This window comes from Erinaceus europaeus, chromosome 4 (assembly GCF_950295315.1).
Source record: "Erinaceus europaeus chromosome 4, mEriEur2.1, whole genome shotgun sequence".
In the NCBI taxonomy this organism is placed as follows: Eukaryota; Metazoa; Chordata; class Mammalia; order Eulipotyphla; family Erinaceidae; genus Erinaceus; species Erinaceus europaeus.
The window spans coordinates 112,570,935-112,593,103 of NC_080165.1; the positions used below are offsets into that span (position 1 = coordinate 112,570,935).

At 38.1% G+C, this 22,169-nt stretch overlaps 1 protein-coding gene across 5 annotated transcripts in view; it reads left to right on the top strand.

The window, feature by feature from the left end:
- Positions 1 to 22,169, top strand: part of NHSL1 (NHS like 1) — a 163,275-nt gene that overhangs the window by 126,182 nt on the left and 14,924 nt on the right. For 4 of the 5 annotated variants that reach the window (XM_060190377.1, XM_060190380.1, XM_060190379.1 and 1 more), the window contains exons 4-5: positions 13,285 to 13,477; positions 19,338 to 19,469. In XM_060190377.1, the coding sequence (XP_060046360.1) occupies positions 13,285 to 13,477; positions 19,338 to 19,469 (325 nt within the window). The remainder of the gene's footprint in view (positions 1 to 13,284; positions 13,478 to 19,337; positions 19,470 to 22,169) is intronic. The other variant, XM_016191903.2, reaches the window with a different exon arrangement.

Below are 22,169 nucleotides of genomic sequence, written 5' to 3' on the forward strand. Positions count from 1 at the left end.
TGTTTCCTATTGTGTGCTTATATAGCTATGAACTTCCCTCTTAGGACTGCTTTAGCTGTGTCCCAAATATTTTGATAGCTTGTGTCTTCATTTTCATTGAACTCTCGAAACATTTTGATTTCTTCCTTGATTTCCTCTTTGACCTAGAAGTTGTTAAGAAGTGTACTGTTGAGCTTCCACATTTTGGGACTGTTACTAATCTTTTGTTGATTGTTAAGTGTTAGTTTAATTCCACTGTGGTCTGAGAAGATGCTTGGGATGATTTCAGTGCTCTTGAATTGGCTGATGCTGTCTTTGTGGCCTAACATATGGTCTATCCTTGAGAATGATCCTTGTGGATTTAAGTAAAATGTGTATTCCAGTTTCTTGGGATGAATGACTCCGAAAATGTGCAATAGTTCTAGTTTATCAATATCTTCATTTAGCTCCCTTATGTCTTTACTGATTTTCTTCCTGGATGATCTGTCAAGTTGAGATAGTGGGGTGTTGAAGTCCCCTACTATGATTGTGTTACTGTTAATATATTGCTGTAGCTCTTTCAGTAGAAGTTTGATGTATTTAGATGGCTTCTCATTGGGTGCATAGATATTAATAATTATTAAGTCCTCTTGATTGACTGATCCTCTGAGCATTAAGTAGTGTCCATTCCTATCTTTTTTAATCTTATCTATTTTAAAGTCTATCATGTCAGATATGAGAATAGCTGTTCCTGCCCTTTTTTGTGGGCCATTGGCTTGTATGATAGTTTTCCATCCTTTCACTTTAAGTCTGTGTTTGTCTTGTTGAGTTAGGTGAGTTTCCTGTAGACAACATATTGTTGGGTTGTGTTTTCTGATCCATCTTCCTACTCTGTGTCTTTTAATAGGTGAATTCAGGCCATTGACATTTGTTGATATCAAAGATTGAAGATATTTTAACGCCATTCTTGTAGAGTTTTAGAGTGTTTTGATATATGTCCAATTTGTGGTGGTCTGGTTGTTTATAGGAGACCTTTCAGAACTTCTTTCAGGGCAGGCTTGGTGATGGTTGCTTCCTTCAACTGTTGCTAGTCTGAGAAGGTTTTGATGCTTCCATCTAGTCTGAATGACAGTCTAGCAGGATATAGTATTCTTGGCTGAAAGCCTTTCTCATTGAGCACTCGATAGATATCTTGCCATTCTCTTCTGGCCTGTAGTGTTTGGGAGAAGTCTGCTGCTAATCTTATGGGTTTTCCTTTGTAGGTGACTCTTTGTTTTTCTCTTGCAGCCTTGAGGATCCTTTCTTTATCCTTATTCCTTTCCAATCTAAGTATGACATGTCTTGGTGTCTTTTTTAGGTCTGGGTTAATTCTGTTTGGGACCCTCTGGGCTTCTTGAATCTTTATGTCTTTGGTGTTGTCTAGACTAGAGAAATTTTCAGCTATTATGGCCTGGAGAATGCTTTCTTCCTCCCTTTCTCTTTCTTCCTCTGGTAAGCCAATAATGCGTATATTGTTTCTTTTGAAGTCATCCCATAGGACTCTGTTGTTGTTTTCAGCATCTCTTAATCTCTTTTTGAGATCTCTTACTTCTTTTTTAGTTGTCTCTAATTCATCCTCAATCTTGCTAATTCTGTTTTCAGCCTCATAGATTCTATTCTCTCTGCCCTCTACTGCTTTCTGGAGTTCATCTATTTTGTTGCCCTGCTCTGATACTGTTTTAGCTTGTTCAGCTAGTTGCCTTCTTAGCTCAGCGATTTCAGCTTTCAGCTCTCTAATAACCACGAGATAATTAGAATTTTCTTCCATTTTCTCATTTGTTGTTCCTGCATTTCTGATTACAATTTTTTCAAATTTTTTACTCACTCCTATTATTATTTCCTTTGCTAATGTTTGGATGTTGAACTCGTTGTTTTGTGCTTCACCCTCTGGAGGACTTTTAGCTGGACTCTTGTCCTGGTTCGAGTCTCCAATATTTTTTCTTGTTGTTTTAACCATTTTATATATGTTAACAGTTTTTTCAATCCCTGAGTTGGAGCTCAGTGGTGTAAAAGCCTCTTTTTTTTTTCCCTGTAGTTATGGGAGCCTGAGGGCTTTTAAACTATCAATAGGCTTCTTAGCTTAATCACTGACTCCTGACCAAGAGATAAAGCAGGGTGTGGCAGAGATAATCTAGTGGTTATGCAAAGAGAGTTTCACAGACACTCAGCTATGCCACCGAGGTATAGGTCTTCTCCTGAGTTTCCCAGTTAGATCTCTGTCCCCTGGTGTCCCTCCCTGTTGCTGCTCCAGATTCTGAGGGTAGTAGCAATGGAGACTCAGAGTTGCACTTAGTGAGTCTCTGGGGAGTCCTTTCCTCCCTTCATCTGTCCCCTTATTGTGGAGCAGACTGGAGGTGGTGTCTCCACTGATAAACTGTTGAACTGTTAACAGCCACTTAATCTCTCCTTAGGCCCCTCTCTCCTCTCTGTCACCAGCCACGCGTGTTTGTACTCATGGGTGATTTACTGGGTTCCTGTGGTCATTCTAGTCCTGTCTTGTTTCAGTCCCGGTGGTCTCCTTTGGTTTTCCTAGTTGATCCGGGAGAGGAGAGGAGAGGAGAGGAGAGGAGAGGAGAGGAGAGGAGAGGAGAGGAGAGGAGAGGAGAGGAGAGGAGAGGAGAGGAGAGAAAGCGATCTGCTGCTCGTAGCTCCGCCTCCGGAAGTCGAATCTGGGCTCTCTATCCTATTCCATTGGTCCATATGACCATTTTTGTTCCAGTACCACACTGTTTTGATTACTACAGATTTGTAGTTTAAATGACCGGAAGTCGGGTATTGTGATGCCTCCGTTTTTCTTCTTTTTCCTTAGGAGTGTTTTTGCTATTCGTGGTTTTTAGAGTTCCACACAAATTTTTGAATAATCTGTTCAATTTCCTTGAAATAGATCATTGGGATTTTAATAGGGATTGCATTGAATCTATAGATTGCTTTTGGCAAAATTGCCATTTTAATGATATTTATTCTCCCAATCCAAGAACAGGGGATGTTCTTCCATTTCTTTGTGTCATTCTCTATTACTTTTAACACTGTCTTATAGTTTCCCTTAAAAAGATCCTTTATATCCTTTGTTAGATTTATTCCTAGACATTTGATCTTCTTGGGTTCATTGTGAATGATATTGCTACCTTCAGTTCCATTTCTTCTGACCTATCTTTTGCATAAACAAATGCCATGTATTTATGGTTATTGATTTTATAGCCTGCTACTTTACTGAATTTATTAATTATTTCCAGTAGTTTCTTGGCAGAACTCCTGGGGTCTTTTAGGTATATCTACATATCATCTGCGAATAATGAGAGAGTTTAACTTCACCCTTTCCACTTTGTAATCCTTTGATATCTCTTTCTTATATGATTGCTATAGTAAAGATTTCTAGGACTATGTTGAATAAAAATGGTGAGCGTGGGCACCCTTGTCTAGTTCCTGATTTTAGGGGGAAAGCTTTAAAATTTTCCCCATTTACTATGACGTTAGCTGTCTTTTTATCATATATAGCCTTTATTCCGATAAGGAATTTTCCTTCCACTCCCAGTTTCTTGAGGGCCTTTATCATAAATAGGTGTTGTACCTTGTCAAATACTTTTTCTGCATAGATTGACAGAATCATGTGACTTCTATCTTTCCTTTTGTTGATAGAGTGGATTACGTTTATTGACTTATGTGTCGGGCTGAGCTTCATTGACGGGAGACAGACGACCTGGGACTCATCGCTGGGTTGTACGCAGTATCTTTTTATTCATGCAGGACGCAGCACAATCTATACCAAGCTAAGCTAAACTAAACTAAAAACTACAATCTTGTCCTTATAAATACACTAGCCCAGTAGGGTGGGAACAGGATGCGACGCAGAGAGGGTGGAGAGAAAAGTGACTGGTGAAAATCAGGGTATGACAAGGAGAGGGGTCGGAGCAGGCAAGAATTCTATCACTGAACCACCAATGCCCTGGAGGGAGGGTGGTGCTTGTTAACAGTGGTTATATAAGTAGAATGAAGTGGTTATGTAAATAGAATAGTGTTAAGCAGGGGGGATTAAACTAACGAAACAGAAGGGGTTTTTAGAAGTAGAATTAGAAACATACCAACAATTCCCACTTTCTTTTTAACTAATGGCCATAGTATCAGGATTGTGGGGTGAACAGAAACCTATATCGTACAGGCGTTTTCAAAAGAACTGGCATAAGACATGGTAAACAAAATAACCAGAGCAGCAATAACCAGTGTGATGCCAAGGGGAACATTTCTTGCCTCAAAGGGCAAGGCCTAGCAGGCGAAAGTGCATTTCTTGCCTCTGGGAGCGCTTCATGCCTCTGGGGGCATCTCTTGCCTCAAAGGGCGTCCTAGTCCAAAAAGCTCCTCGAAATTCCATTTAGGGTGCTTCTGACTGTTCCTGCTGGATTGTTTCAGGCACCCATTTTTAAAGTGTCTTCCCATTGAAGATAGAATCCAATCAGGAGAGTAGAACTAACCACCACGTGTCTCCATTCTTGGGGACTGCCAGGGTACTGGAGAACGCTCCTCAAATTAGAGTAGTCCTTCTCCATGGGAAACACGCGAGAAGTCCAGAAAGTCCCAGTGGAAATCCCCATGCATATCCCAAGGTCTACGATCACGATCATAAAGAACCAAATTGTGGCCCGGAGCAAAATGTAGTCCTTTTCCTCTGGAAACATGGGAGAGGGAATCCAGAAAGTCCAAGGAGAAATCTCCGTGCATCTCCCAAGCTCTACGATCCCAGTCATAAGAAACCAAAGTTCCCGGTCAGGGAAACAAAGTGTGGCCCAGAGCAAAATGTTCCAGAGACAGAGTAACCGTCTCATGATGAAACAGTAGAGGCTTTGGCAAACCTCTTCATAAGTAGAAAGGCAACCCATGGCGGACGGGTAGCCAAGTTTACTTATCTGGGCGATGGGCGGGTTAGGTCCCACGTCGGTGCCGGTCTCTGTTTCAGGGCTTATGTCAGTCCCTGTTTGGATACTAAACCATCCCTGTTTCCCAGGGATGAATCCCACTTGATCTTGGTGGATTATTCTCTTATACCTTCTTTGTACACTTGGAGGCAACTATGAGAAGACTAGGGCCTGTCTTTTCCAGATTCTTATGCATTCAAACCAGCTAGCGTTTTTCTGGTCACTTGTTCCACTCTCTCCTGCTATAAACATCCTATTACACTGGAATATGATTCTATTCATAACAGCCTTTCCTTCTACTGAGTAGGTAAGGGATGGTATACATTACTGTCATATTATCCTTTGTATTCCCAGTATGGAGTCAAGCATCAGGTACATGGAAAAGTTAAAAAGGGCCAGGGAGATAGCTCATTGGGTAGGGTACCATGCCTTATAGCCCAGATTCAAGATCCCCATATGGGAAGTATTATGGAACTAAAGGAAGAAAGCTCCAGTTCAACGTGTTGTCTCTCCTGCCTCACCCTCATAGGGATGAGAAAATGACCTGGAGCTATAAAATTGTACATGCTCTAGGCCTTAGCTCTGAAAAAAAATTAAGGAAAAATAAAAAATTATGTTTAGGAACTGGACTGATTGGATTCAGTGCTATATGTGAGCATATTTAATATGTGTTGCAGTCATGCAATATAGCTGGGATTTTTCTCATAGAAACAAAGAAAATGCATTTTAGAGAGATTGCATCAGATGCTGCTTAAGATTACATAGCTTTTAAATACTGAGAACTCTCTCTTTTAAAAACAGCATTATTCAGGAAGTAAGGACCAGTTAGAAATAGATGTGATTATTTTACTGAAGTAGATATGGTTATTGTTACTATGTTAAGTCATTGGTTGGGTGGTCAATTCTTAACTATTTATGCTACACATTTTATATGTAACACCAATTTAAAAGATCATAAGAAAGAAATCATTTTATCTGTTTAACATTTATGTTCTATTTTTGTTGTTTTAAGGAAAATAGCAATAAAAATTCAAAATATTTTTATTTCAGTGCACAGTAAGAAATGTTAGAGCCCTTGATAAAGAGGCTAGGTATAGGCAGAGAAAGGAAGGAAAACACTGACAAGGAGAGAAGAAACAGATTGAACTATTTAATAATGTGGTGTGTCCCCTGCCCCTCACTGGAATTGTTGAGCCTGTATATGAGTCCATTTCCACTACCCTTGACTACTATTCTTGCTGAGTCAAGGGAGAATAAGAAGTAGAATTAAGTCAGGAACTTCTATGTTAAAGTGTATCAGAGGTCAAATAAATATATAGTCAAAAAGAACTACAAAAGTTTTGACACATACTAAAACTATCTAGAATCTTGAATATCAAGAGCCATTTAATTCTGGAAGGATAAATATCAAAGACTGAGTAAATATCCTATAAAAACATGTTGTCTTCTTAAATACTATTCTGTATAGTTTCATATAATCATATGCTTATATGCTTCTGTGTATAAGCAATTGCTAGAAAGATTCTATGCTTAGCTCTGGTTATAATTGTGTTTCTAATTTGTACAAGTCTAGCAGATTAAAAAATAACTGGGTTAATCAGCATTTCACATTTAAACCCACTTTTTGGTATCTTGGCCACCTGCCAAAGAGACCATCTTTCGAGCCCCACTGTCCATCTGGTGGAGACTTGTCTGATTTTTAGATAGAACATGAAATGCAGATCTTATAGCATCCACAAAGAACTACTGTTGTGACAGGTGATCTTTCTAAGTTAGGTAATTTGATACAAAGATGTGTGGTTTCTTAAGTTACTTCTATGACTCTATTCCTTACATGACCAGGGCATGTGGTGTTAAAGAAAGTTTACAGACCATTCAACAAGTTGGAAAACTGCATTTAAGTTCTGTAGGAAAGGCAACTTTTTAAACTCAACATGTTTAAGCTCCCACCCCATTTTGAGGAATTTTTATGAAATTGCTATCTTTGCACTTTCCTAAGGAAGAACATTTCTGATGGTGGAAATGCTAAAACTCCAAGGCAGGAGTGTGCATGGTATATACTGCATAGAGGTGGCTGGGATAATATAAATAGGGTATGAAAGTAGCAGGCAGGGCAGTTAGAGGTAACAGAGAACCAGTTCACAAATCACACAGGGTCTTCTAGGTGATAATAAGTATTGGGGGTTATAAGCAGAGAAGAAATATGGCCTGAATTAACATTTTATATGTGTCTCTTTGGCTGTAATATTAATAATCAGAATTTTAGAAGGGGGAGAACTGGATTGAGTAGGGATAGTCAAACAAGGGGAGCAGCTGGGAGACCAGGTAAGAAGCAAACATAATATCCAGATTATTACAGTATTCATCTTAATGGAGGGATTAGGGTGTATCCTGCCTTTAAGATACATTTTTCTGTGCCCCCTAATGTATTTATAAGTGAATGCCACTGACTTTTGAATGTTAATTTTGTAGCCTGACACCTTACTGTATTGCCTGATGATTTCCAAAAGCTTCTTGCTGGATTCCTTAAGTTTTTCTGTGTATACTATCATGTCCTCTGCAAATAGGGAGAGTTTGACTTCTTCTCTTCCAATCTGTATCCCTTTAATTCCTTGCTCCTGCCTGATTGCTATGGCAAGAGCTTCCAACACTTTGTTGAATAGTAATGGTGATAATGGGCAGTCCTGTCTAGTACCTGATCTGAGTGGAAATGCTTCCAGTTTTTCACCATTGAGTATGATGTTGGCTGTAGGTTTGTTATGTACAGACTCCACTATCTTGAGGAATTTTCCATCTATGCCTATTTTTTATAGTGTTTTAATCATAAAGGGATGTTGTATTTTGTCAAAGGCTTTCTCTGCATCAATTGATATGACCATATGGTTTTTGCTCTTGCTTTTGTTGATGTGGTGGATCACAGTGATTGATTTACATATATTAAGCCAACCTTGCATGCCTGGGATAAACCCCACTTGGTCATGATGAACAATCTTTTTAATATACTGCTATATCCGGTTGGCTAGAATTTTGTTCAATATTTTAGCATCTGTGTTCATCAGAGATACTGGTCTGTAGTTTTCTTTTTTGGTTGTGTCCCTGTCTGCTTTTGGTATCAGAGTGATGTTGGCTTCATAGAAGCTGGCAGGGAGTACTCCAGTGTATTCAATCTTCTGGAAGACTTTTAAAAGTAGAGGTATTAGTTATTCTTTGAAGGTTTTGTAGAATTCATTTGTAAAATCATCTGGTCCAGGACTATTATTTTTGGGAAGATTTTTGATAACTGTTTCAATTTCATTAGCTGTGATGGGCCTGTTCATGTTATCCACTTCCTCTTTACTTAGTTTTGGAAGTTGGTAGGTATCTAGGAAATTGTCCATTTCTTCCAGGTTCTCTAGCTTGATGGCATATAATTGTTCATAGAAACCTCACGTGACATGTTGAATTTCTGCGGTATCTGTTGTGATATCTCCTCTTTCATTTACTATCTGATTTATTTGGGTCTTCTCCCTTTTTTGTTTTGTGAGTCTGGCTAAAGGTTTGTCGATTTTGTTCACTCTTTCGAAGAACCAACATTTACTTTCGTTGATCTTTTTGTATGGTTTTCTTATTCTCAGTGTTATTTATTTCTGCCCTAACTTTAGTGATTTCTGTCCTTCTGGTTGCTTTAGGGTTCCTTTGTTCTTCTAGGTCTTTAAGATGTGCAATCAGGCTGTTTATGCTTTTTCTTGTTTCCTAATGTGTGCTTGTATAGCTATGAACTTCCTTCTCAGTACTGTCTTAGCTGTGTCCCAAATATTTTGATAGCTTGTGTCTTTGTTTTCATTGAACTCTTGAAACATTTTGATTTCTTCCTTTATTTCCTCTTTGACCCAGAAGTTGTTAAGAAGTGTACTGTTGAGCTTCCACATTCTGGGACTATTACTAGTCTTTTGTTGAGTGTCAAAACTACAAAAAGACTGGGAATCATTTATTTGCACCAGTTTGGCTTAGCTGTTGCTGATTTGAAAATCCCCCTTGATTGTTTTTTCTTTTCTTTCTTTCTTTCTTTCTTTCTTTCTTTCTTTTTTTTTTTTTTTTTGTATTTGGAAGGTTTTTTTTCTTTAAATTTTTTATTTATAAAAAGAAAATATTGACATAGCCATAGGCTAAGAGGGGTACAACTTCACACAATTCCCACCACCAGAACTCCATATCCCATCCCCTCCCTTGATAGCTTTCCTTTTGTTTAACTCTCTGAGAGTATGGACCCAAGGTCATTGTGGGGTGCAGAAGGTGGAAGGTCTGGCTTCTGTAATTGCTTCCCAGCTGAACATGGGCTTTGACAGGTTGATCCATACTCCTAGCCTGCCTCTCTCTTTCCCTGGTGGGACAGGGTTCTGGGGAATCGGAGCTCCAGGACACATTGGTGGGGTTGTCTGTCCAGGGAAGTCTGGTTGGCATCATGTTAGCATCTGGAACCTGGTGGCTGAAAAGAGAGTTAACATACAAGTTGTTGACTAATCATGAACCTAAAGGCTGGAGTAGTGCAGATGAAGTTAACAAACAAGTTGTTGACTAATCATGAACCTAAAGGCTGGAGTAGTGCAGATGAAGAGTTGGGGGTTCTCCGTCCTGTAGATAGCTAGTAGGCATATTTTAGTTATATTCCAAAGGGCCAATGGCTATATACTAGTTTTTTTTATTTTTTTCTGAGCCTGAAATCTGATATGCAGGTGGATCCTAGTTATTTTCTGGGGAGATGATATCATGGCTGGAAAAAGGACCAGAAAACTGGATCAGGGAAGAGAGTAGCTCCCAAATATGGGAAAGGTGTATAAATATTGTTGACTGTAAACCCCATCAATATGATCTGATCTGGGACCCATATTTAGCTGAGGAGCCTCTTTAGAGCTCTGTAGAAATTGTAGTCATTTAAATCAGAATTCAGTTAAATGCCAATGAATCTGATGTGATTTAGTGTCATAATCAGAATCTAATAACATACTTATTATAAATTGAGTTTATTTATCACTTTAATTCAAATCTTTAATATTTAACTAGGTGGGAAAGACATGCAATATTCTTTTACATGTTTAATGGATTAAAAATATAAATTCAGAAGTATATTAGAAATCTTTGTATTTTTATTTCTCTATGCCTTTATTACTGGGAATAAAGTAAATAGACTCAGATCTTTAAATTCTTGGTTTAGTATATCCCTATCACCAAACACTATCCCTAACACCAATTTGTGTAATCCTTTTAACTTAGATTCCCGAAATCCTGGTCATTGTAGAATAGACACTTTGCAGCAAAATGAATTCAGTAGAAGTGAAGATTTATGAGTGTTCTGTGTGTCTGAAAAGCATTAAATCTAAAAAGGAATAACACAGTTTGTTTATTTATTTATTTATTTATTTATTTATTTGACTGCTGAGGAGATCTAGGTTGCCTGCATTATTCCACTACCCTCCCTCCCAGCTTCAGACAGGAAGATATCACAGCACTGTTCCATCACTCATGGAGCCTCCTCTGTGGCATGTATGGCCCTCCCATGTGGTAACCAGGAACTTGAATCCAGATCCTTGTACAGAGTACAGTGTGCACTCTACTGGGTGAACTTTCTCCTGGTCCAGCACGTCACTTTTCAACAATTTATTTTTTACTTTATTTTGTATTAGATAGATTTTCATTTGGGAGGTAGAGAGTGAAAAAATAGGTGCAAGCCAAAGCACTTTTCCCCAGTATATGAGGCTCTAGGATTCAGATTTGGAGCCTTAGTCATGCTCTATCAGCTTTACTGTTTCCCAGAATTTTTAGACAGACATACACACACACCAAAAAAAAAAAAAAAAAAAAGACTTTGTTAGTGAGACAAATCCTTGCAAATATAATGTTAGTTAAAGAAATCACTAAAGAGAGCCTCCAATGTAATTCCCTTTATGGAAAATCCAGGGACTGGGCAGTGGCACACCTAGTTGAGTATACATGCTACCATGAATAAGGACCCAGGTTCAAGCTCCCAGTCTCCACCTGCAGTGGGGGAGCTTTATTAGTGATAAAAGAAGTGTTTCAGGTGTCTTCTCTCTCCCTATCTCTTCCCCCCCCCCCAGTTTTTCTCTGTCCTGCCAAATAATAAATAAATAAATGGGGAAAAATATGAACCCAAATACAGACAGATAAAGTTATGCTACTAGAAGTAAAGATAGCTATTATCCTTATTCTGTAGTGCATTATTGGGGGACTGGATTGGGCTAAGATGAGCTTACTTGGGTTCTAGCTATACAGATAATTTCACAGTGGGAAAGATCACTGACATCCTAAAGTTTTCCAATTTTCCCCCAAAATGTCTTTCTTTCATGGGTAATAGTTAGAATAAATACTTCTGAACTGAATAGTTCTTAAGCATTCATTGTAACCACAAACTGTCATTTCCCAACATAGCCAATCACCCTTTTTTGGTTTTTCAAACATACTGCAATTCTTTTGACTTCTTGGAGTTTTGTCATAAAACCAACTACAGTAGAGCTGTGGTGAAGTACAGCAGAAAATGCTTGCCAAACAACTTTTTTGCTCACACTTATTTTTAAAATATTTTTTTATATTTATTTATTCCCTTTTGTTGCTCTTGTTGTTTTATTGTTGTAGTTATTATCGATGTCATTGTTGTTGGATAGGACAGAGAGAAATGGAGAAAGGAGGGGAAGACAGAGAGGGGGAGAGAAAGACAGACACCTGCAGATCTGCTTCACCGCCTGTGAAGTGACTCCCCTACAGGTGGGGAGCCGGGGGCTCGAACCAGGATCCTTTCACCAGTCTTTGCGTTTGGCGCCACCTGGGCTTAACCCGCTGCGCTACCTCCCGACTCCCCTTGCTCACACTTTTTAAGATATGGTGGGAAGAAAAAGTATGAAGGCTCTTCAGCTATAATGCAAATCTGTATCAAAACAGACACTGCTAGAAATGTTTTCATGGTATTCTGATAAGGATTGAGCAGAGCTTCAGTCAGCTTCTTATAATTGAGTAATTTCACACTGACTTTTGTCTACATAAGTGGTTTCAGGAGAGTACAAATGACTGGACAACAATACCTCTTATCATTTCAGAAATGGTCCTCGAGGGTCAATCCCTATAGGAAATGAGATTGAGGGTAGAAATTATTTTGAGCAAAGGTAAATTTTAATAAAAGTAGATATGGATGATTTCCAACCCTGCTGTTTCTTCGGGCTCCTAGTATTAAGCTAAACACTTTCTGTCCATAGTAAGTATAGAAAAAGTGGGAAGAACTTAAAAAGATTTTTGTGGGTAAGCAAATTTTTTTTACAGTCCTCATGGTTTTATATTGGGTTGTTGGAAAAGTCATGATGCATTTCACATAAAAAATAGGTCACGACTTTTCCAAAAACCTAATAGATCAAGGCCTATGTGAAACATAGGTATTATGGATTATGTTCAAGTTGATAAACAGTTTTTTAATTTCATTATTAGGAAATTAATAGTTTACAGTCGAGAGTAAAATACAATAGTTTATACATACATAACATTTCCCAGTTTTCCACATAACAGTTCAACAACCCCCACTAGGTCCTCCTCTGCTATCATGTTATAGGATCTGAAACCCCCACCCCACCTCAGAGTCTTTTACTTTGGTGCAATATACCAACTCTAGTCCAAGCTCTGCTTAGTGTTCTCCTTTCCGATCTTGTTTTTCAACTGTCTGTGAGTGAGATCATACTATATTCATCTTTCTATTGCTGACTTATCTCACTTAACATGATTTCTTCAAGATTCATCCGAGATGAGGTAAAGAAGGTGAGTTTACCATATTTAATAGCTGAGTAATATATATCTCAACTTTCTCAGCTACTCGTATGTTGTTGAATACCTGGGTTACTTCCAGGTTTTGGCTATTACAAATTGTGCTGCTATGAACATAGGTATACACAAATCTTTTTGGGTGTATTTGGTTCCTTAGAGAGAAATTGCAGGGTCATAGGGAATGTCCACTTCTAGCCTTCTGAAAGTTCTCCAGACTGCTCTCCAAGGGGCTTGGACCCATTGGCATTCCTATCAGTAGTGCAGGAAGGTTCCTTTGTCCACACAACCTCTCCAGAATTTGTTGCTGCTAACTTTTCTGATGTATAACATTCTCATAAGAGTGAAGTGGTATCTCATTGTTGTCTTTGTTTGCATTTCTCTGACAATCAGTGACTTGGAGCATTTTTTCATATGATAAACAGTTTTCTTGCAAATCATTGCTATTACTAAGTGTGACTATTTGCAGGGCTGGCGTGCTTGCTTCAAATCAGTTTAAAACCTTTAGCAGGAAATGTATTTTTATGTATTTTTGCCTGCTATTTATACAACATGGGTTGTTCTTCTTTCTTTCACTCTCCTGCAGTGTTCTATTTCTTCATCAGAAGAAGAAAGACTTATTTCCACCAGAAGACCTAAAACACCAACCTCAAGTGACTTCTCAGACATTAATATTCACACAAACTGGACCAAGTCACTTCCTCTGCCAACCCCAGAAGAGAAGATGAGACAGCAAGCCCAAACAGTCCAGGCTGATGTGGTTCCTATTAACATAACTGGTATGCTTTACTATGAAGATAGTTTCAGAATGCACTTGGGGTATTAAGTATGACTTTTTGTTTTATGCTCCTCACATTTCATTTATATATCAATGGTAAATGGTTGTTATTACTTTTTATTCTTTATTTGAAGGGAAAACTAAAACATTTGTGTGTGCATGCAAAGGAGCTATTGCTTATTAGATTACACTATATCATAAGAAATTGATCATTGATGGAACCATTCATCTAGATTGTATCTTTTTAATTGAATTGTGTTAAAAACTATCTTGTTTAGGGAGTTGGGTGCTAGTGCAGCAGGTTAGCGCAAGTGGCACAAAGCATAAGGACTCGGTGTAAGGATCCCTGTTCCAGCCTCGCTTCACAAGCAGTGAAGCAGGTCTGCAGGTGTCTTTATCTTTCTTTCCCCCTCTCTGTCTTCCCTCCTGTCTCCATTTCTTTCTGTCCTATCCAACGACATCAATAACAACAACAAAAAACAAGGGCAAAAAAAAAAAAAAAACTATCTTGTTTACTTGGGAACATCTATGTTTTGTCCCCAAGCAAGAAAAATTATCTACTTCTCTTCTAAAGGGCCATTTAAGTAACTATTTATAGCGATAGAGATAATAATTAAAATTTTAGATGCTAAAGACATATATGTGTGTGTGTATATATTACTTTAAAAACCCTTAGAACTTACTGCATTAATCTGAAATAGTAATATTAATCGCCAGATGTGAAATTCAAGTTCTATCAGAATATCACACTGAGAGCTTAATCATCTGTGATAATTAAGGTGGCAAGTAACAAGGTACATAAAGCTCAAAGGGGGTATTTTATGAACTGAAAAGAGCTGTTATAAATAGAGTTTTCCTGCTTTATCCTTATCTTAAAACACACACACACACACACACACACACACACACACACACACACACAATGTAAACCATGACAGAGAAGTGATAAAATACAGAATGGTTGTCTTAAGAGTAACACCTTCAGCCAGTGGAGTATGTTCAAGAGAGATTATTCATAGCCAATACTGTTAACCACTCCATGCAAAGAATTTTCTATGGGACCAGAAGCTAAAGAAATAAGTGAATAGTAAAGATGTTCACACAAAACTTGAAGGTGAAAATCAAGTAGTATCCTCACTGATTTTTAAAACTGCTGATGGTGACTGCTGTTAGAAAGCGTTTTGCATGGCATTGGTGAAATTATAAGGGACTAATAATATCTTAATAATTCTTGGAGGAACTTCCTAGGCTTTAGAGGATGTTTTAAGATTGAATCTAGAACTCCATTATGAATACCAGAGAAATTTAATAAGTACATGAGTTATTTTAAATTCTATGTGCATTTTTTATATTCTTTGTAGTAAGCATTAAAGAAATACCATGGCAGTTTAATCTATTTTCTTTAAAAATAGCATCATTAATCTTTCTTATAAAAATATTAGATCTTATTTTTTAAAGATTCTTTTATGACAGGTTGCATTTTAAAATGAAGTATCATATTTCTTGTTGAAGTACATGGGTACCTATTGTCAGTAAGAAACTGCATTACATTATTTGATTGATTAGATGAAAAAGAAATGTAATTATATATGATTAAATGCTTCAGATATAATATTATAAGAGAACATGGCTGTGCTATAAATTGTGACGATCCTTAATGGAATAAGGATAAAATATGAGATTAGGAAATTTGAAGTAGAGTAACTAGTTTCAGGTATTATTTACAAGAAATACATAGTCACACCTCAGACAGTGTCATTTATTTTTGAGGTTTAACTTTGTTGTTTTATGATGAAGTGAACATTAATTCCATAATTTAAAGGAGGACTTCATAGTATCATGCCGCAAAGGTGAATTATAGTAAAGCAATATAATCTGTGTCAAAAGTATGGAAGTCACATTTAACCGAATGAATAACATTTTAGAAATACAGACATTAAATATAGTACCTAATTATTTATTGATCCATTTTCTGGATTCTTATATTTATATCTACACATATTTCATTAAAAGATTATTTTATAATATTCTGGCATAAGCATTAACTGTAAAAGGCTTATTTTCAGTAGTGAAATTGCCATGTTATCTAACTTCCTGCTATTTAAATGGTATCTTTTGAAACTCCAGAAGCCTGGAGAAAAATATAACTTCCTATAGGGAATTGTCTTGTACTCATTTATTTGAGTGAACATTGACCTTTTAGTTTGATTTTCAGTAAGGTTAGCAGGTAAAGTCATGCTGAGAAATACATTATTTTAAATCCAGAGTGAAGCCAGCCAAGCATAACAGTAGGACATTAGCACAATGAAATGTTGCCTTGAAAATCTATTTTAATCCCTTTAAACATAAGCCTATGGGAATTCAGCATTTGCTAAGAGTAGATGAGGAAAAGAGTGCTTCAAATAAAATTTATATGAGTCTGTTCTATAATCTTCCAGGCAGGATAACAAGTGTTCCACCTGGAAGATAAATATAGCACTCAAACATACTTAAACAGTTTTTGTCGACTAGCTTTGCACTGATATTTGAGCTAGGTTTATTTCTAAATAGTAACCATGGTGAGCTAGTGCCATTTTTTTTTTTTTTTCAAAGAAAGGGAGTCATTTAGTTCCTCTCACTTCACAGATAATTTATTAAGGAACTACTTTGTGTCAGGCATCGAGCTGCGTGCCACAGAGAATGCTCTAGTATATGATTCATGATCTGTGTATGCTAGAAACATACACTCCAGCAGGCTGAGACTATTCTTGTGGGTCGTAGTGCAAAATGGAGAGTTTAGTGCCTTTAATACTGTATAATTTGCTTTTTAATTTCCTTGGAACTAGGGTACCTTTTCCTTTTGTTCTAGACTAGATAAAAATTTCTTTCTTCCTTCCTTTCTTTCCTTTTTTTCTTTCTTTTCAGTATGGTGCTGGCACCTTATGCTTATACCTGTTTATCACCAGCTAGTGGCCTTCCCCAGGCCAACTTTTCTCATCCTTCAATTTTAGAGAAGTGAGAGACAGAAAGAGGAAAGGACACTAATAGTAGCTCTTTACAATCCTTGGAGCTTCCCCTGGTGGTGTCCAAAGTGCTCATATGAGGTTCTAGAGCTCAAGCCCAGGGCTTCCAACCATACTAAAGCATACTATGTTGAGTAAATTACCTCCCAGACTCAGTTTTGTCTGTGCTTAATGCCTGGGCACAGTGATTTTTTTTTTTCTCTCTGCTCCAAAACCTAGTGAACTATTTAAGTCATGACCTGCCCCATATAAGCACCATGTATGCTATTATACCCAGTAACCTGTTTATCACAGTGACCTTCTCCCATTCATTTCTGGTTTTCTCCACTAGGAACAAAAATGCAAGCATTTTCACTTATTTGCTTTAAATTTTATTTATTTATTTATTTATAGGTAGATAGAGGCAGAGAGAGAGAGAGATAGAATGAAAATGAGAGTGAGAGGCTACAGTATTGAAGTTTTCTTTGCTGTGGTGGGGGCTAGACTCAAATCTGAGTTGTGCACCTGCCAAAGCAGCACACTATACAGGTCAGCAATTTCAGTGGCCCCCATTGCAAGCATTTTCAAGTTTGCAAGCATTTAAGTGTGTTACCTAGTAGGTGAAATGTTTTTTGATCATTCAGATCTTTTGTTTTTTTTTTTAAGATTTTATTTATTTATTAATGAGAAAGATAGGAGGAGTGAGAGAAAGAACCAGACATCACTCTAGTGCATGTACTGCCGGGGATTGAATTCAGGGCCTCAAGCTTGAGAGTCCAATGCTTTATCCACCGCACCACCTCCTGGACCATAGATCATTCAGATCCTCTATCCTCTGTTTTGATTAAGTTCTATTTGCCCTTTATTTCTATTAAAACAAAATGTGCACTTTTTAATAATATATCTCTTTTAGATATGTGAAAGAATGAATATTTTGTTTTTCTTTTTTTTTTAAGTCTTTTAAAAAATTATCCTTTTTTTAAATTGCTGGATAGAAACAGCCAGAAATCAGAAGGAAAGGCCAATAGGGAGAGAGACAGAGAGACACTTGCAACACTGCTTCACCACTAGCAAAGCTTTCCCCTTGCAGGTGGAGACCAGGCTCAAGCCTAGATCCTTGCTTATTATAACATGTGTGTTCAACTCAACCAGGTATACCACCACTGGGCCCCCATAATTCATTTATGAGCCCCTACTACACTGAAGAAAGCTTCTAGTGATGTGATTCCTACTCCTTCCATTTCTTCTCCTTCTCCTTCTCCTCCTCCTCCTCCTCCTCCCTCCTCCCCCCTCCTCCTCCTTCCTCCTCCTCCTCCCTCCTCCCCCCTCCTCCTCCTCCTCTTCCTCCTCCTCCTCCTCCTCCTCCTCCTCCTCCTCCTCCTCCTCCTCCTTCTTCTTCTTCTTCTTCTTCTTCTCTCTCTCTCTCTCTCCAGAGCACTGATCAGCTTTGGGTTATGGTGGTTTAAAGGATTGAACCTGGAACTCCGAAGCCTCAGGCATGAGAATCTCTTTGCCTAACCATTATACTATCTACTTCTGTTGTGTTTTTTTCTTATAATATAGAAGTGATAGAAATATATTTATGGGGAGTCGGGCGGCGGCGCAGTGGGTTAAGCGCACGTGGCGCAAAGCGCAGGGACCGGCGTAAGGATCCCGGTTCGAGCCCCCGGCTCCCCACCTGCAGGGGAGTCGCTTCACGGGCGGTGAAGCAGGTCTGCAGGTGTCTTTCTCTCCCCTCTCTCTCTGTCTTCCCCTCCACTCTCCATTTCTCTCTGTCCTATCCAACAACAAAGCAACGTCAACAATGGCAATAATAACCGCAACAAGGCTGCAACAACTAGGGCAAGAAAAACGGGGAAAATGGCCTCCAGGAGCGGTGGATTCATGGTGCAGGCACCGAGCTCAGCAATCACCCTGGAGGAAAAAAAAAAAAAAGAAATATATTTATGTATATGTGTACTTGTTAATCACTTTTTTGAGAAGGACAACCATTTAACCAGGACAGTACTATAAAACTTTCTTTAAATGGGCAAGTAATTCAAAGCAGATTAATCAATAACTGATACTTTTCTGTTTTCTGGTTTCCCATAGCATGTTAATCAAACAGGCTTACATTCTGGGGGGGGGGGGGGGAGAGCAAAAGTCTTGTGGATGTAACATTTCATATTGGATGGCAACATTACCCAAAGTGTCTGAATTAAGATCAGCTTAAAAAACTTAATATGAAACAGCAAGAAGCAATTCAACTTTAACAACAGCAGTGCTACTAGGTCTCATTGTGATAAAGTACTTTATCATTTTAAGGCTTTTTATTTTATTATAGTCATATTTCTCACCATAATAATTTCCACAGTCTATCTAAATAGTTATTGTCCTTGATTGAAAGGAAAAACTCTTCATCCAACAAGAACTGTTGGTTAGTCATGTACTTCATCACATTGGACAAGATGTTACCTTGGTCTCTAGAAATGACCAGATGAATTAAGCTATCACTGCATACATGCTAATAATATAAAGAAATATTTGAGTGACTAGAAGACATATATGTGAAATTCTCCCAAATGGTCCATATGTTAAGTAGCACAGAAAAGTTCTTTCACTGTGTTAATAAGTTTGCATTTGCTATTCTGGCTCATTTGAAAATGAGATCAAGGCACTTCCTTTGAAAGGATACACACATAGACATTGGAAACAGCCTTATGATGATAATGGTGCTTGCCTTCTCTTTTCCCCCTTCAGCATCCATTCATTACCATATGACTGGCTAACCTCATTATTAATACCTTCTTACCATTTTTCAAAAAGCTTCTGGAAGAAAGTGCATGGTGTCGGCTTGCTTGAAAATAACATTGCTTTGCTTGTTCTACTACTCTACATTAGGGGAGAATTTCGATCTCCAGGCCAGCCTTCGGCGGTCTCTAATTTACACAGATACTCTGGTAAGACGACCGAAGAAAGTCAAAAGGAGAAAGACTATTACAGGAGTCCCTGACAACATACAGAAGGAGCTAGGTATGGCTCATCAGAACTGTATTCTGTTGTCCCTCATTACTGCTCAGCATTACTATGCTAACCTGATGTGGTGCTTGTGAAATCAATACATTCTGATAGCCTGTTTGGTATCCAAAAGGGCCAGTTTCTCTCCTAAATGCAAATTTGCACACCCCTTGCAAGTGATTTGTTGTGGCAAGAGGAAGAGCCTACATGAGCTGGAAATTTAAAGCTATGTCATTATCGCTGTGTACAGTGAACATTAGTATTTCCACACATAAAAATACTTTTTACTTACATCTGCCATTTTCATGAAACCTAGAATCATTCAAAGATTTTTACATTAAGACCATGGAGTTGCTGGCTATATTGACAATATTGTTAGAGACAATAGTAGTGTGGAATGATTAGTAAATTCCAATATGATAGAAAATAGTCATTTATGTGAAATTGTTCCTATATACAGTCTCAACGAAATGGTTACATAGATTCTTCTAACCTCTGATAAGAACTTAAGCCCCCCTTTTTTTTTTTCTAGCAGGAGAGAGAATTGATTTCATCATTATTCACTTATACAGTTTCTGCTTTTCTTTGTTTACATTTTGGATAATTCTCTCATTCTTATTGTTCTAAATTCACTTCTCTCTGGTGTTTAAGGTGGCTCATTAGAAATATCTGCTTTTTTTTTTTTTTTTTTTTTAAATAACCAGAACACTGTTCGGCTCTGGTTTATGGCAGTAAGAGGGATTGAACCTGAGATACTGGAGCCTCAGGCATGAAAGTCTCTTTGTATAACCCTTATGCTATCTAGCCCCGCCCAATATCTGCATTCTTCATAGTGTACTGGTTAAGGGTCACATTGCTTAAATGTAAACCTCAGTCCTGCAGTGTGTTCTCAGGAAACCTTGATCTAAACCATTCACCTCCCTGGGACTACTTCCTCATACAAAAAACAAGGATTGGTGATGTTAGTAAAACCCATATCATAGAATTGTTTGAGCATCTAATGAACATAGTATTGTAGCACTTGTAACAGACACTGTAATTATTGTGGAGAATTTAAGACTGCATTTCTTCACATTTGCCTTTCTAGTCTGCTAACCTGTAGATGTTTTTTTTCTTCCAGTTACTTTCATCTGATTATCATTTGCTGTTGAAGTTTATCCTTAAGAAACCTAGAATCAGGCTGGGTGGTGGCGCACCTGGTTGAGCGCACGTATTACAATGTGCAAGGACCTGTGTGAAAGCCCCCGGTCCTCACCTTCAGGGGGAAAGCTTTGCGAGTGGTGAAGCAGTGCTGCAGGTCTCTCTGTCTCTCTCCCTGTCTATCACCCCCTTCCCTCTTGATTTCTGGCTGTCTCCATCCAATAAATAAAGATAAGAAAAAAGAAAGAAACCTAGAATCTTCACTTCTGGATTTGCCTGTTAATATATATATATATATATATATATATATATATATATATATATATATATATATATTGCTTGTTAATTTTGTAATTAAGTTTATTCTTCCAATAGAGACATAGCTTCTAGAGGATCCTGAAGCAACTTTTAAATATCTGAGTGCTGTAGACAGTATTAATATGAATATTTTTAATATTAACTTCCCTAGACCACTGAGGGAAAGACAGAAACAGACTGGAGGTATATAAACTGAGCTGTCAACATCCATGTACAGGGGAGAAGCAATTACAGGATCCAGAATTCCTACCTTCTGCTAGAATTCCCACCAAAAAGAATTTTGGTCCATCCTCCCAGAGGGGTAAATAATAGGGAAAGATTACCAAAAGGTCCTGAACCAACCCCAATTCTACCAGGACCTACTGTCTGGAATCACTGAGAGGGAGGAGAATCACTGATAGGGAGGAGAATCTGAAAAATACCAGAGGAAGTCAGGCACTGTTTCTCTTTTCTGATAGAGAAGAGGAAAAGAAGAAGAATAGCTGTAGGTGTAACTTAGAAGTGATATGGGAGTCGGGTGGTAGCGCAGGCAGTGAAGCAGGTCTGCAGGTGTCTTTCTCTCCCCCTCTGTCTTCTCGTTCTCTCCATTTCTCTCTGTCCTATCTAACAATGACAACATCAGTAACAACAACAATAATAACTACAACAAGGGCAACAAAAACAACAAGGGCAACAAAAGGGAAAATAAATAAATACATATAAAAAAGTATTAAAAAAAAAAGAAGGAAGTGATGCAATGTGTCCTAAAATCCCACCTCCCCAGAGCCCTGCCTCACTAGGGAAAGAAAGAAACAGGCTGGGGACAGGATCAGCCTGTCCATGCCCATGTCCAGTGGAGAAGTATTACAGAAGCCAGACCTTCCACCTTCTGTACTCCCATAAAGATCTTTGTCCCATACTCCCAGAAGGATAAAGAGTAGCAAAGCTTCCAGTGGAGGGGATGGGATATGGAACTCTGGTGGTAAGAACTGTATGGAATTGTACCCCTCTTATCCCACAATGTTGTCAAATAAAAATTAAAAAATCAGGAGCCCCTTGTATTGTGTAATATACATAATCCCCTCTCCCTCTCTCTCTCTCTCTCTTTTTTTTTTTTTACTGTCCACCCTTAGAAGAAGTGACACTGATTTCTAAGGGATGGGATTTAGGAAAACCGTTACTTTCTGCACATAATCTGCTGTCTGTCTTCTCAATTAGCATATTTTCAAGGTTCGTGTGTGTTATAGCATCAGTTTATACTTTATTCCATTTTTGTAG